The following is a 13,527-nucleotide window of genomic DNA, read 5'->3' on the forward strand; positions in this document are numbered from 1 at the left end:
ATTGAGGAGCCATCTTGGAACCTGATTAGGGAGCCGCCTGCTGAGTCCACGCGCTCCTTGCTGGTTACTACTCTCTCACCAAATTGATTTTCTTTTTTCTTTTTTCTAGCAATTTTTATATAATTAAGATTTTTAAAAAAATTATAAAACTGAATATAGTATATAATGCTTCAAGCAATGTGCTTCGCGGTTTTTATAGCCAAAAGTGCTTGCATAGAGCTACTAATGTTTTTTTCTTTTTTTTTTTGGGATTGGAAAGGGCTAATTAAGAGCTAGGCAAAGTGAGGAAAACAAAAATACAACGAAATTAAACCTGACCAGCCAGGGTATTCTGCACCTCTGTCTTGGTCATGCAAAAGTAAATTTATACAACCACTCGAAACTCCATAAAGGAGGGAGAGATGACTTGGGCCATCCAGTGCCAGGCGAGGCATGTAATCTGCACATAAATTAATTTCACGGGGAACATGATGCAGCTCCAAGTCTGGTTGTTCTTGCACTTCCACGACATCATTATAAAAAGGATTATCTCCTGCTGCGCCCCTGGAGATCAGAGAGCTACTAATGTTATTAGCGTTTTTGATTCTATTCTTCCTTAATGTGCTGCTCAACATGAGCATGATAGGGGACAATCTCACTAATCAGTCCCCTCTTAATAATGAAGCTTTTGCTTGCCTTTCTAAATTCAAATTAAAAAAAAAAAGTATAGTATAATGCTTCAATGATTATGAGGCTTAGGGCCCAACTTTTTGCATGCGAGGAAGGCCCAAGGCCCATAATTGGTATATTTTCCCTGCATTACGATCAGCAAGTTATAATTAATTATAGTAAGCTGGTTCCACAGTACAGGGCACGACGTTACTGCAGTTAAAAATGACTATAAGATTGAAATGGCCTAATGAGGAGACAAATCCAAAATTAGTCAAAAGCTAAGAACCCTCTGCCGCGTGAAAAGGCAGAAAAGCCAGTAGGATGAAACATTGGTTCACTGTAAAAACAGGAAATTTCGCGGCAAATTTTCTTTCCCGGAAGCAAAAACCAACCCAAACATGCATGCACCACCGAACGAGCGAGAACATAGGGTGTGCCAAAGGAAGAGTACATGGATGGTCTAACTTAAATGTCGTGTCACCAACCATTTCTTTTGAATCGAGCTCAAAATCTAGACTCGGTGCACTCCATGACTCTTTCATACATATAAAATCCCAGACTTAGAATCCACTGCGCATACCACCATTTTTTCTCTCATCCCTCCCAACAACAGTTAAATAGTCTGCTCCCAGGGTAGCACAGATCTCTCTCTTCCCTCCCTCCATGCATTTATGATCGGTGACCTTGGGTTCCACCCACTCACGAGCCATCATGAATATGCCACGTTAGGCAGAGGCCATCTTCATCGATCTGGGTTCTCAATTCCAGAAATGGAGGCTCAACGGTTGAGAGAGCTGTTGTCTCTTTGGTCTACTCTGCAATCTACTCGTGTGGCCCTTGTGGGTGGAAATCACACGGCCTCTCGATTTTGCACTCGCTAATTCATTCCTCTGTCTTCTTCATCATCGTCTCTTTCTCTCCTTTTCTTTCTACATGCGGTTTCTTTTGCCCGCCACGCTTTTTGTTCCTAGCGATTTACTTGTTTCCTTTCTCATTTGTTGTAAAAGGCTCGGTCCTCTGACATGGGCATCGCCCTCGCTTCTACCTTCCCTTTCCGATCCAAACCTTGTTATTTGACGATCACCACACTTTCGAACTACGAAATCATGAAGGTCTTGTGTCGCCTCATCATGCTGGCCTTCCTTCTGGTTTCATTCACGTACGTCAGTTCATTCGGTAATGATAAACACTCTTCTTCCTCCATCACCGGTCACGAGCAATCTGTTCCCTCCGCTTCTGATTCGGTCAACCTCGATCAGCTTCTCTCTCTGTTCTTCCGCGACCTGACCAATGAAGGTCTCGTGAAGAGGGAATCTAGGAGATCAGTTTTCCTCAGCAATGAAATTGAGGAAAACCTCGCTGGGGCTCAGAGTCTCGCCGATTACAACATCGACCTCATTGCTCTCCACGATTCAGAGAAACAGAGCTCTGTTCTTGACGGAACAGTTGATTTCATCCTCACCTTTAATTTCCAAGCAGCTTCGAGATTCATCGACCGGACTCTGAAAACAGGTGGGGTTGTCACCGTTCTTCTGAATGACAGTCCCTCGGCCGCATTCTGCAAGCCTCCCAATTACAAAATCGCGTATATGCGGCGGTTCGACTTGATTGCGGTGGCTATGTGGAAAACTAGCGTCGCTGGAACAAAACTCCACGATCAGAGAAAATTGCTCTCCGGGCATCCTTCAGAGGCGAAGAAAGCTGCGTTGCTGAAACTCGAAGACGTTCTCCTGGAGCCTCCGCGATCGGCATCGAAGAAGTCCAGACGGTATTTGAAACGCACAAGGTATCTTCCGGATTTGATGGAAGACTCTCTGGAGAGCTACCCTCGCCGGGTTTTCATCGACGTAGGGTCGCCGGAGAAAGACGGAGGTAGCAAGAGCGACTGGTTTTCGACAAATTATCCGACAAGAAACAAGGATTTTGAGATGTACAAAATAGAGACAGTAACAGGGGACTCGTCGGGGAGCGAAGTGCCCCGGATTGGGATGTCGGATTGGGTGAGGAAGAATGTGAAGGAGGAAGAGTACGTAGTGATGAAAGCAGAGGCAGAAGTAGTGGAAGAGATGGTGAGGAGCAAGGCGATAATGTTAGTGGATGAGCTATTCTTGGTATGCCAGCCACAGTTAGGGAAGAGAGGTGAGAGCAAAAGCCGAAGGGCTTACTGGGAGTGCTTGGCATTGTACGGCAAGTTGAGAGACGAAGGTGTGGCAGTGCACCAGTGGTGGGGATAGACGATAGTGATAGGCACTGTGAGGGGGGAAGGGGGGAAGGAGATTCGATGTTCTGAGAGCAAATTAAGGCGGTCCTGGCAATCAACTATGATCAAGTAAGGAAGGGGGTACGCCTTTTTATTTTTTATTTTTTTGGCTGTAGTTTGTGGGCTGTGTGTTCAGCAATTCTTTCTATATTATGTTTTCAGTTTTTCCCTCTTTTTTTAATCTTTGGTGATGCCGGGGAGATATGATTGCATGTTCGTTCTCTGGGAAACTGGCCGTGTACCTGCATGCTGTTCGTACAAGATTAATGTTGAAGGAGTCCACGAGTTGAAGACGAGTACTACAACGATGACATTGCTAAGCAAGGAAGTAAGGCGGGCTTTAGTACGATTTGGATTCAGTTGTTATACTGCATATTGAAATTTATATTATTAATTCAGATAAATTTATTTATTCAACAGTCTGAATTAAGTTATAAATTTAAAATTATTGATTTAAATTTCAATAATTTAAATTATACAGATACTTAATATCTTTATTAAGTATAATTATTAAGTTTAAATCTGATTTTAATGGTGATTTATGTATAAAAACTACCTCACAAAACAAGCAGCTTTTATTTTTATGGGTTTTTTTTGGGACAAGATTAAGAATAGAGTGCTAAATGTCTCTCTTAAAGCAATGATAAATATATATTTACACATAGTTACAACCAATCTATTTTGCAGCTTCTATATATATTCTATACTCTCTTGTGTCTATCAAAAACTGTTAAATTACCTTTGATATGCTAGCTAGTACAGTTGAACAAAATCAAGTCGAATTAATTTTTATTATTTAATTTAGTTTATTTAATTTTTTAGTTTAGATTTGCTTTTAAAAAAAATATTTTGGTTGACTGATTTAATTCGATTAATAAAATTTAAAATTAAATAAACTAAACCAAGTATATATATAAATTATATTTAGTTTATTAATTTTTCTTAAATTTTATAGTTAAATAAAAGTAAATGTATAATTTGATAAGTCAGAAATTCTAACCCCTCATTAAAATGAACTATGATCATTTTACAAGCTTAATTTTATATATAAATTTTGCCTATTGTAGTAGAAAAAAAATAATAAAATTGGTTCAAATCCAAACGGCCCAACACCAAATTAACCGACTGAGCTGAATTATCTAGTTTTAATTCAATTCTCATTCAATTCGATTCATTTCATATTTTTAGTGTTATCTGATCTATTAATTTTACACATTTTGAGGGATACTAACCCCTACTAGCTAGCTTCAAAAATTTCTCTCATTGTGTACAATGAAATAAAAATTGTTCTCACAAGCCACATGGGGATATATGGCTTACATGAAACCCGTGTCCAGGTAACATTTTTATCGTAATATATAAAATTTCAAATCTTAAGATAATTTAAATGATTATGAGATAAATAGTTTGCTTCACTGTATTATTTTTCTCTGTTTCGGTAGTTGATTGCCAAAGCATCTTCACGAAGACATCCACCAACAAGAAATTTTATGCTCTTGCTTTTCTAGCCATTGATATTGGTATTACACTTGATCCATCATTACAATAATCGCTCCCCTTTGTGGTAACGATCATCATCAACAGAGATGTTACATCATATATCTTCCAAAGCCACAGTGCTTATTCGCTGACACAAAAAGACGGGTTCGAAACAAAACATAAAGGCCGTTTACCCACAAACAACACAAAACAAAAGCCTAGTTGCATAGCTCTCGAGCTATGCCAACCCTGTTGCTCACCGTGTCGAACAAAAGCCTAACGTTCTGCTGCTGGTAATTGGCAATCACATTCAACACGGAGTTAACGTTGTTGGGTGCTGCCGCCATGGCCAAGCAAGCTAGTGAACCTGAACTGCTGTGTATCAGACTGTTCTCCATCGGCAGAGTCAAATCCAGACCTGTGAAATGCATTGTGATAGCCGGAGCCAGGGTCTCGTACGTCTTAACGAAGCAGGTTTCAAATGCCCCCAAGCTCGAAAACGGACCTTTCACCTGCTTCCTAAACTCATCCCTGATTGCATTGTACGCTGGCTCAACGAATCGGGTTATGACAGTGCCCGAATCTATTATGGTTCCCGATCCGGTGTACGGGTTAAACGCCAGAAGCTCAGTGGGAAAAGGGACCCACACGCGCCCGACGCTGACCCCCGTAAGGTTCACGTAGTACAGAGACGGCCGGTGGGGGTTTTGCAGAAGAGGGGTGGTTCGGATGCTCCTGGGTTGACCCACGGGTCCCAGTTTGAGTGACCCGGAGAAGTAGTAGGACTTGAAACTGGGAAGGCAGTAGGAGAACACGCCCGAGTAAAGATATCCGGTTTGGGAAAGCAGTGAGAGAGGCCCGCGGCCTAACCCCAATAAACCTTGGGCTGGAATTGAACCGCCGGCAATGGCGTTGATGCAGCCGAAAGCATAATTCGTTATGACCTTTTCGGCTAACGTGAGCGAATCATGCACGAGCGTGGCCGAGAACGATGAGTCCGCGTAGGATTGGTTGAAGGAGCACGAAGTGGATCCGGTACTGAGGCAGGACAGCCCACGGACCGAGCTGCACTGGGGGTCGGAGCAATCCAACGACCCGTAGCTGGTAGAAGCGTTGGGGGAGAATGTGGTGGCGGAGCAACCGGTGCATCCGGAGCATGGGACCCAGGCCTCATTGCTGCTGGTGTCGAGGACCATGAACATGAGTTGTGCTGGAGATCCGATTTTGACCCGGACGACGTAGTTGCCGATGTTGAAGTTCTGACCGGAAGCAATGGGGATGGAGGAGACGGACTTTTGAGCAACGAGGGTGGACAAGTACTTGACTCGCTCCGGATCCTTAGTGGCCATGTTCATGATGGTGTTGACCCAGGATTCTGTTTTGGGCAGGTTGAAGGGTGAGCACTTGCCATAAATGGGTATGACGGTAAGGCCGGAGTCGTCGGGCTTTGAAGCACAAGGGTCAACGGCGACGGAGGAAGATAGATATATTGCACAGAGAAGACTTAAGGTTGCGATGAACTTGACAATGACGCCCATGGTTCAGTCGGAAGTGAGTCCTGGCTCACTGAGGTCTGAAAAGCATATGGTGGATGGTTGCGAGCTTTGCATGGCTGGATGGTGCGTGCATATTATGTATATATATAAGTCGCGAAGAGAAGATTGGAGGGGCTGAAGTTACTAAAGTAACCTTGGAATTATTAAAGTAGGGGCAGATACAAGTATTAGTATTGCGTAACAATATGAGACGAGATTGGAGCAATTACCTTCGGGTCAAAAAGTACAGGTTGGACGCAGACAGTGTGCAAAGCAAGTTATACTATATATATATATATATTACCAACGCTATAGTTCAGCTTCAATTTGTAAAATAGTATAAATGATTTAGTGGGAACTCAGCAGTGAGTCGTGACTCACCGAGGAGCGTCGGCGGCGTGGTTGTGAGCTTTGCCTGGCTGAAGGCGTGTGAGTGTATAATAGAAGACAAGAGTGGAATTACTAAATGAACCTTGAAATTATTGAAGTGGAGAGGTAGATATAGTTAGGAATTAGGATGTGCGATGAGATGAGCTGGCATCTACGTGGACCAATTGTACGTCCAAAGAGTTGCAAAAGCAAATCATTGTATGAACTCAAATAACAGGACTTATTTGAACATGGTTTCTGTTCAATTAATGAGAGGGTTTTAATTGGTGAGACGGAATGATTGAAGGGGGGAGGGGAAGGGATTGAGAGGGAAAAAGTGGACAAGCAGTGAAAGAAACGTCAGGATTGGAAGGTTGTCTCGTGAGGAAGGAGAAGATAAATAAAAATGGACGCCAATCGAGAGTTGTTTGTCCTCACGTAGGTGTTGCACGACATGCGGTCGGTCACGGGTTTTCGGACGGACCCTTCCTTCCTTCCTTCCTTCATTTTTCTAATCTTGCTTTGCTTCTGTCTCAATCACTGCTTGCCGATTATCCGCCTTCAAATTTGCAGCACATAAGGTCTACTCTGCAATCATCAAGCATCTCGCAACATTTAAGGGAGTCATTAATTACTCTTTTATTTAATAAATTAATTGAAAATATATGCAAGTTGATGATCTTTTAACCTGTCATTTAACTAATTCCCGAGGAATCTCTCGTACTTTCTGTGATGAAACACGAGTCCCGCTTTGTCTTTTGTCTTTTGTCTTTTATTGGCCTACTTCCGAGGCTTCCATGTTCCATTTTATGATACTGTTTTTGGCTCCCATCTTGATTTTGATATTAAAATGTAGATCTGATATTTGAAGCTCGAAAAATGAAGATCAACCCATGGCTTCTTCAACCTGGAGAGGTCTTTGGTTAGATGATGAAGGTAGTTGTTGACATGGGTTTGCTAATTTGAATGTAGAGGTCTTTGGTCTGGAGTAGTTCCGATGGGTTAGATCATAGATGATAAAGGTGGGTGATGATTTCTGCAATGAGTCCGATGGTGGTTTTCAGTGTTGAAAGTGGATGTTGATCTGGGTTTGTTTTTTAAAGTAAGGATATTTTGATATTTTGACATTATAAATATATATTTTAAATAAAAATAATATCATGATTCTATTTATTTTCATATCCATTTACATTTTCATGTCTATTTATATTTCCATAAAAATCTTTATAAAAAAACCCGAGGGAAATCCATGGCTGCTGTTTCTCTTTTCGTGCATTTCAATTCGTTCACACCGTTATTATTTCAAGAGTCCCCACGCATTCACGAGTTCACAGCACTGTTCCATTCACTATAACATAACGGGACATGTCAACAACATCAAAACAGTGACGTGATCCATATTTATCCATTACTTTTCTGCGGAATTGAAGCCGAAGGCAAGGGTCACTCCAAAAGTGATCAATTGGTCCTGTGCCAGGGTTTTCAAGTCGTCGTGCAGAAACTAATTTCGAAAACTTGCCCATCTCGTATGTGTTTGGCCGAATATTGGAAACATTCCTCAAACGCAGCAAAATCTTGAAAAATGAAAGGAACAAAGAAACAGTGATGCACACAGTTAGTTCGTTATTGGAATTAATTACCTAAGATTGTTAGTAATCATTTTTTCGGCCAACGATTGTTAGTGATCATGTATCTTGTATTGTAAAGGATGTCTCATTGTGTTAGATGTAGAGAAAGTTGTTGTGCTCCCTTAAAGCTTCTCCCCATAATTTGGGGTTTGATTTATTTATTACCATAGTTAAGGGCTGATTAATTCGAGGTTGTTGCTCTAGGTTAATAATTTTTCGTATGAGAGTAGTTGCAGGAATATTATTTCTCTCTTTACTTTCTGAACCCAGTGTAACCCACTAATATATAGCAACCCTACTCAATAACACATAAGATTTAAAATCAAATAAATAATGCTCTCGTTTGTAAGTAAACAAGGCGGAATCACTGAAATGCACAACGGAAAAGCAGAGGATTGTGTGTTGTAAAATCCTTTAATGGAATAATTTATTCAGCATAAATTTTGGTTTCAGAGCAAAGATTGGGCCAGGCTGGATCGAAATGGGTTGGGTCTAATTCATTGGGCCAAGCCTAACTTGTGTCTGTCTCGAAAGGGAGTCTTTTCGTTATATTATTTACGGGTTCTTTTACTTTCATTTTACACAGTAATAATGACAGTACAGGTGATTGGGCTGAGTGATAGGTCGGTCAACACTATTTAAACAAGACTTGAATTTTTATGTCAAACAGAATTTGAATTTAAACGTTTTGTATTTAAAAAAATCTGACCTTTTTTTTTCTAAATTCCATTGAAATTATTATTCTTTACACAGTTAAAACACCGTTCTTATTACAGTACAACAATATTTTATATTTTGTTAGATTATTTTGTAATGATGTGGCTCTTTTACGTTTTTATGTTTTATGCCGCTGTGTTTGTTCTTGTGAGCCCATTTGTGCTTTAGATGGGCCTTATGTTTGTATGGACTAACCTTTGTGGTTTTTAATAAATTCTCCTTTGCTCAAAAAAAAAAAACCACTAAAACTCACAAAAAGCCACAAAGTTTACTTGTAGTCGCAATGAAGGGGGCTGGAAAGCTGGCTGATATCCACTCTTCTCCATCCGCTTCCTTCTTTCCAAAGCACGAAAGGGAAAATAATAAGTAAAGACCTCATAAAAAAAAGTAATATCAAATCAAATACTTCTAATGTAATTTAAGAAGCTTAGCTATGAAAAAAATTCTAAGTTGCAATTAATCCTTTTATGGAGTCCTTCCTTGTCATTTCCCCAGCACAAAAACCCACATTTGCATAAGCAGGTGAGGATATAATTTGTAATTATACATATAAATATTTGGTAAGATTACAATCTATTATCTATCCAACTATTCTACATCTCTTTCTATGGTTGAGGTAGCCTTAACAATGGTTATTCAGTAAAATTGCAAATCTATCATTTGTTCTGGTGTTTTACATTTCTTTCTCTTTTTTACTCATTTTGGCTGAATCTTGACTATAATTTAATAGTGGTTATGCAGTAAAATTACATTTTCATTCTTTACCCCATTAATATATATTTCTCTCCCCCTTTCTCTAATCATCTTGGCTGAAGTTCTTCCTTTTCGAGCTTCTCTTGCCCATTGTATGTGTTTGCCTCTCCTGCCCAAAACCATCACCCTGTCCCCTTTTCAGCAAATTGATTGTTAAAAATTATAAGAAGCGAGTTGCATTAAATTCAAGTTTAAATATTAAATTATAACTAAATTAAAATTGTAAAAATTAAATGAATTTTTTTTTTCACTAAAACACAAGATGATTGTATTTTTATCATGTTCATGGGTAGAAAATTATAAAAAGAGTAAAATACTCCAACCTCCAATTTATTTTATTTTAATTAAATTTACTTTCCTTCTATTTTTCAAACATATATAAATATTTTTTGGTATGACTGTTTATAAAATATGAATGTCCCCTCTATTTTTAATATTTTATCTTCGTCCATTCCATCAATACTTGACTATTGAATTATGTATGTTTGATTAAAATATCACTCTTTAAATATATATTGTCTAAAAATCATTCAAAGTACCAAAAAAATTAATGCACATATAATTTTTATTTTTTCATTTATATTTAAATATTACATTATGTAAATTTTATTTATTCAGTAACTTTTAAAGAAATAAATATATGAATTGGCTAAAATAATATTCAAACATGCAGTTCAAAAAATTTAACATATTTTTTCATGAAAAAAATTGTGAAACAGAATTTAATATAATAAATTACTTGATATAATTTTTGTTTTTTAACTTCATTGATTTTAACACGATATTTTTTATTGTTTTTGTTTTTGGCATACAAGCGTTGACGTTAAATTATTTATTTAAAAATTTGACAATCTTAATTAGTTAATTTTTTTTAAAATTGGGACAGAGGGCAGACAACTATATCATAAGGACAAATTAATAATTATCATAATAAATTATGTATTTTAAAATATTTTACGAAATATTCTTAACAATGCCAATGATTGAACTAAAATATAGGTTTTGAAAATAAGAAGAAGGCTTCTATGATTTTAACAAAATGGAATGTAGGTTATTGTATTTTACTCTCTTGAAAAGTAACAAGTTGTTATTACACTTGCTGCATGGACAATAAATCTTATCAGCTACCTGTTTTGAAAACAGAATTTTTTTTTTTACTTTTTAAAATTATTTAAGAGCTACTAAAGCTACGTAATCCCTTAAACAGCTACGTTGTAAGGGTTTTTGGCTTAAAATTCATCAGCCATGAAGGAATTTATGAATTATAACATTTTCTGGTAAAGTTCAACATACTACAAACTTTTCAAATTAGTATAATCTATATTTATTTTTAATAGTAAAATTTTTATACTTTTATAAATTGATTATCAGGTGCACTAACAATCCATATTTACTATTAAATTTAAAAAAAAACGTATAAACTTTGATTTTGATAAATATAATTTTAAAAATACTTAAAAATTAATTTTAAATGAACACCAGGATATTTTGAAATAAATGAAAGGCCCAAATCAAGTTGTTGGTTGATAAGTACCGGATGTGACCCCTCCAACCTTTAAAGACAAAAAAAAAAAAAAAAAAACTCAACCTTCTGCATTGTGCGCACGATTTTCTACTCACGCATGTGAAGTTTCTAACTCAAATTGAGACTTTGACTTGGATTCAACTTGTACTGGCCAAATGCATCAACTTATGGTTTATGAGAAGGTTAAAATGTATAAAGCTCGTGAACTTTGAGAAAGATTTCTCTCATCTTTTAACATTTAAAATTAACCCTCTAATTCTCAATTTTATTTTTTCAAAACCCTTTTATTATTAGTTAATTATCATATCATATTAATGCAACATACATGTTATAAAAAATATTTTTTATTATCTTTTAACATAATTTAAGAAGGCATAAAATTATAGTTCATACTTTTAGCACACATAAGGATACCCTCATTTTTTTTAGTTGAGAAACATTGTTCTCGTTATTCATGAATAATACAATTCAAGAGAAAAATTATAATTTTTTTATACTTTATCAATTAAAACAGCCTTTTATATTAAACAAATAAAAAATATTTAAAAGCTACCATTGATAGAAGTTGTATAAATTTTATTATCTATTTTGTTCATCTTGCTCATACTCTTATCTATTTATAAATGTTATTTTTTCTTTTGAATGAAGTTTTCAATACTCATTCAAATAAAAAATGTTATTGGTATGTAATAAATGGAATGTTTATAGGTTTAGAATAAGATATTTTTTTTGCTATTGGTGTTTTGTATCGATTTTAAAAAATAATAAAATATTTTTTCATGTTATATGTCATGTGTATTGCATTAATATGACATGAAAATAAATATATTAATAAAATAATAGTTAATTAATAGTAGGAGATTTTGAAAATAAAATTAAAGTTTAGGATGATTAATTTTAGGAAAAATTAATCTTTTAATCCTTCAATTTTTAACTCATTTGTAACTCGATATCTCAACTATGACTCGCAACGACTCAGTCCCTCAACTTTTGATTCACCTATAACTTGGTCTTATTTTTTAATTTTCTTTAAAAAAATTTCTTATCAAATAAGAGGGATAAAAAATGCTCATATATTATTTTAAAATATCCTTCTCTTGCTCATTGATGTGAGATATAAGCTAACATAAAAAAATTAATAAAAGTTAAGGAACTAAATTGTAAGTGATTCAAAAGTTGAGGGATTGAGTCATAGGCGAGTCATAGCTGAGGGACTGAGTTACAAGTGAAGTAAAAGTTGGAGGACTAAAAGATTAATTTTTTCTTAATTTTAAATGCTTAAAGGTAAGGAGAGATATATGCAACTGCTTCAAAGTTGATGAGGTTTTATATATTTTAGCCTTGTAAAGAAAGAGGAAATGATAATAAAATTTTCCAAATTATATAAATAACAATCCAGTCTTTCAAAATTTTATAACTTTATTGAAGTCTTTAGGAATTTCTGTGTCAATAAATTTTAAACTAAAAAGATCATTTTATCTTTATTGATAAGTTATAATTTTTTATTTAATTATTATTCTTATTATTTTTGAAATAAAAGTTGTTATTTGTTAAATAAAAATTATTATTGAGGTTTGCTAGTTTGATAACTTATTTTTCAATAACATAAATTACACTTGACAAGTTGTAATTTCTTATTCAACTTTTACGATTCACAAAATAGAAGTTATTATTCCTTAAGTAAAAGTTGTGATTATGACTTTTTATATTGAATAAGGGTAAAATGATCTTTTCACTTTAAAATTTATTGACAAAAAAGTTCTTCAAATTTATTGACAAAAAAGTTTTTAAAGACTTTAATGAAATTGTAACATTTCAAGCAATTAGATTATCATTCATATAATTTGGGGGTTTTTATTGTTATGTTCCCTATAAAAATATGACTATAACGTTGGTAATAAATAAACTTGAAGCTATCAGGCCAAAAATAAAAATCAAAATAAACTTGAAGGCAAGGTATTATTAGGCATATGGTCCCTGCTCATGAAACGACGATGAAGGATCACGCATTATTTCTCAAGAGATCAATGACCACCCTCCTTTGAATTTCTTCTTTCGTGCAAGCAAAAATAATTTTAAAAAAATAGGGGTCTCTCAAGTGGCTCTATTATTAAAGACAAAATTCTTCAACATTATATCAGTGCTTCTTCCCAGATTATAGACTAAAAAGTAGCTTTCGCCCCCTCTCTCTTTCAGTTTAGGAATAATATTTTTATAAGGCAACAATGGACAAACCTATTAATCATAATGTCATATTTATGCACAGAGAGGGAGGGAGGGAGGGAGACGGGTAAAACAGCAGTTGAGAATGATGAGATTATAAAGCAGACAGGGCTGGAGTGTAGTGGGAGAGAGAGCGGAGGAGACAAGTAAAACAACAGTTGAGAATGATGAGATCATAAAGCAGACAAGGCTGGAGTGTAGTATTTCGTCAAAGATTCCATGATTTGGTTTTATTAGGGTTGAAAGGGGAGGCCAAATGAATGAAAGCACTAAGTTAGGTCCTAACCTTAGAAAAAACGACAGACTAGTGAGCTTACAACGAGCTTCACATTTCTTGGGCTTATGAGTGGGAAATGCCAACTGAAATCCAAAGTCTAGACGCACGCC

The 13,527-nt window shown here is 36.0% G+C and overlaps 2 protein-coding genes across 3 annotated transcripts; one reads left to right on the forward strand and one right to left on the reverse strand.

Annotated features, from left to right (window-relative positions):
• Window positions 1–932: 932 nt before the first annotated feature.
• Window positions 933–3,328, forward strand: LOC129300913 (uncharacterized). Of its 2 annotated transcripts, none has more exons than XM_054939516.1 (2): window positions 933–2,992; window positions 3,074–3,328. In XM_054939516.1, exon 1 carries the CDS (start codon window positions 1,674–1,676, stop codon window positions 2,883–2,885), a length of 1,212 nt encoding a protein of 403 aa, XP_054795491.1. In that variant the 5' UTR covers window positions 933–1,673; the 3' UTR covers window positions 2,886–2,992; window positions 3,074–3,328. The 2 variants fall into 2 exon arrangements, with proteins under 2 accessions (XP_054795491.1, XP_054795497.1); XM_054939522.1 differs by having other exon boundaries at window positions 933–2,980.
• A 1,054-nt stretch (window positions 3,329–4,382) lies between these two features.
• Window positions 4,383–6,022, reverse strand: LOC129301113 (aspartyl protease AED3-like). Its single transcript, XM_054939688.1, has one exon. The coding sequence runs from the start codon at window positions 5,926–5,928 to the stop codon at window positions 4,609–4,611; it is 1,320 nt and encodes a 439-aa protein (XP_054795663.1). The 5' UTR covers window positions 5,929–6,022; the 3' UTR covers window positions 4,383–4,608.
• Between the last annotated feature and the right edge of the window lie 7,505 nt (window positions 6,023–13,527).

The sequence above is a fragment of the Prosopis cineraria genome, unplaced genomic scaffold (genome assembly GCF_029017545.1).
Source record: "Prosopis cineraria cultivar Desert tree isolate PC_DT_omini unplaced genomic scaffold, ASM2901754v1 PC2, whole genome shotgun sequence".
Lineage (NCBI taxonomy): Eukaryota > Viridiplantae > Streptophyta > Magnoliopsida > Fabales > Fabaceae > Prosopis > Prosopis cineraria.

Coding starts and splice junctions, on each gene's coding strand:
- LOC129301113 (XM_054939688.1), bottom strand. CDS start 5,928: ATGGGCGTCATTGTCAAGTTCATCGCAACCTTAAGTCTTCTCTGTGCA.
- LOC129300913 (XM_054939516.1), top strand. CDS start 1,674: ATGGGCATCGCCCTCGCTTCTACCTTCCCTTTCCGATCCAAACCTTGT.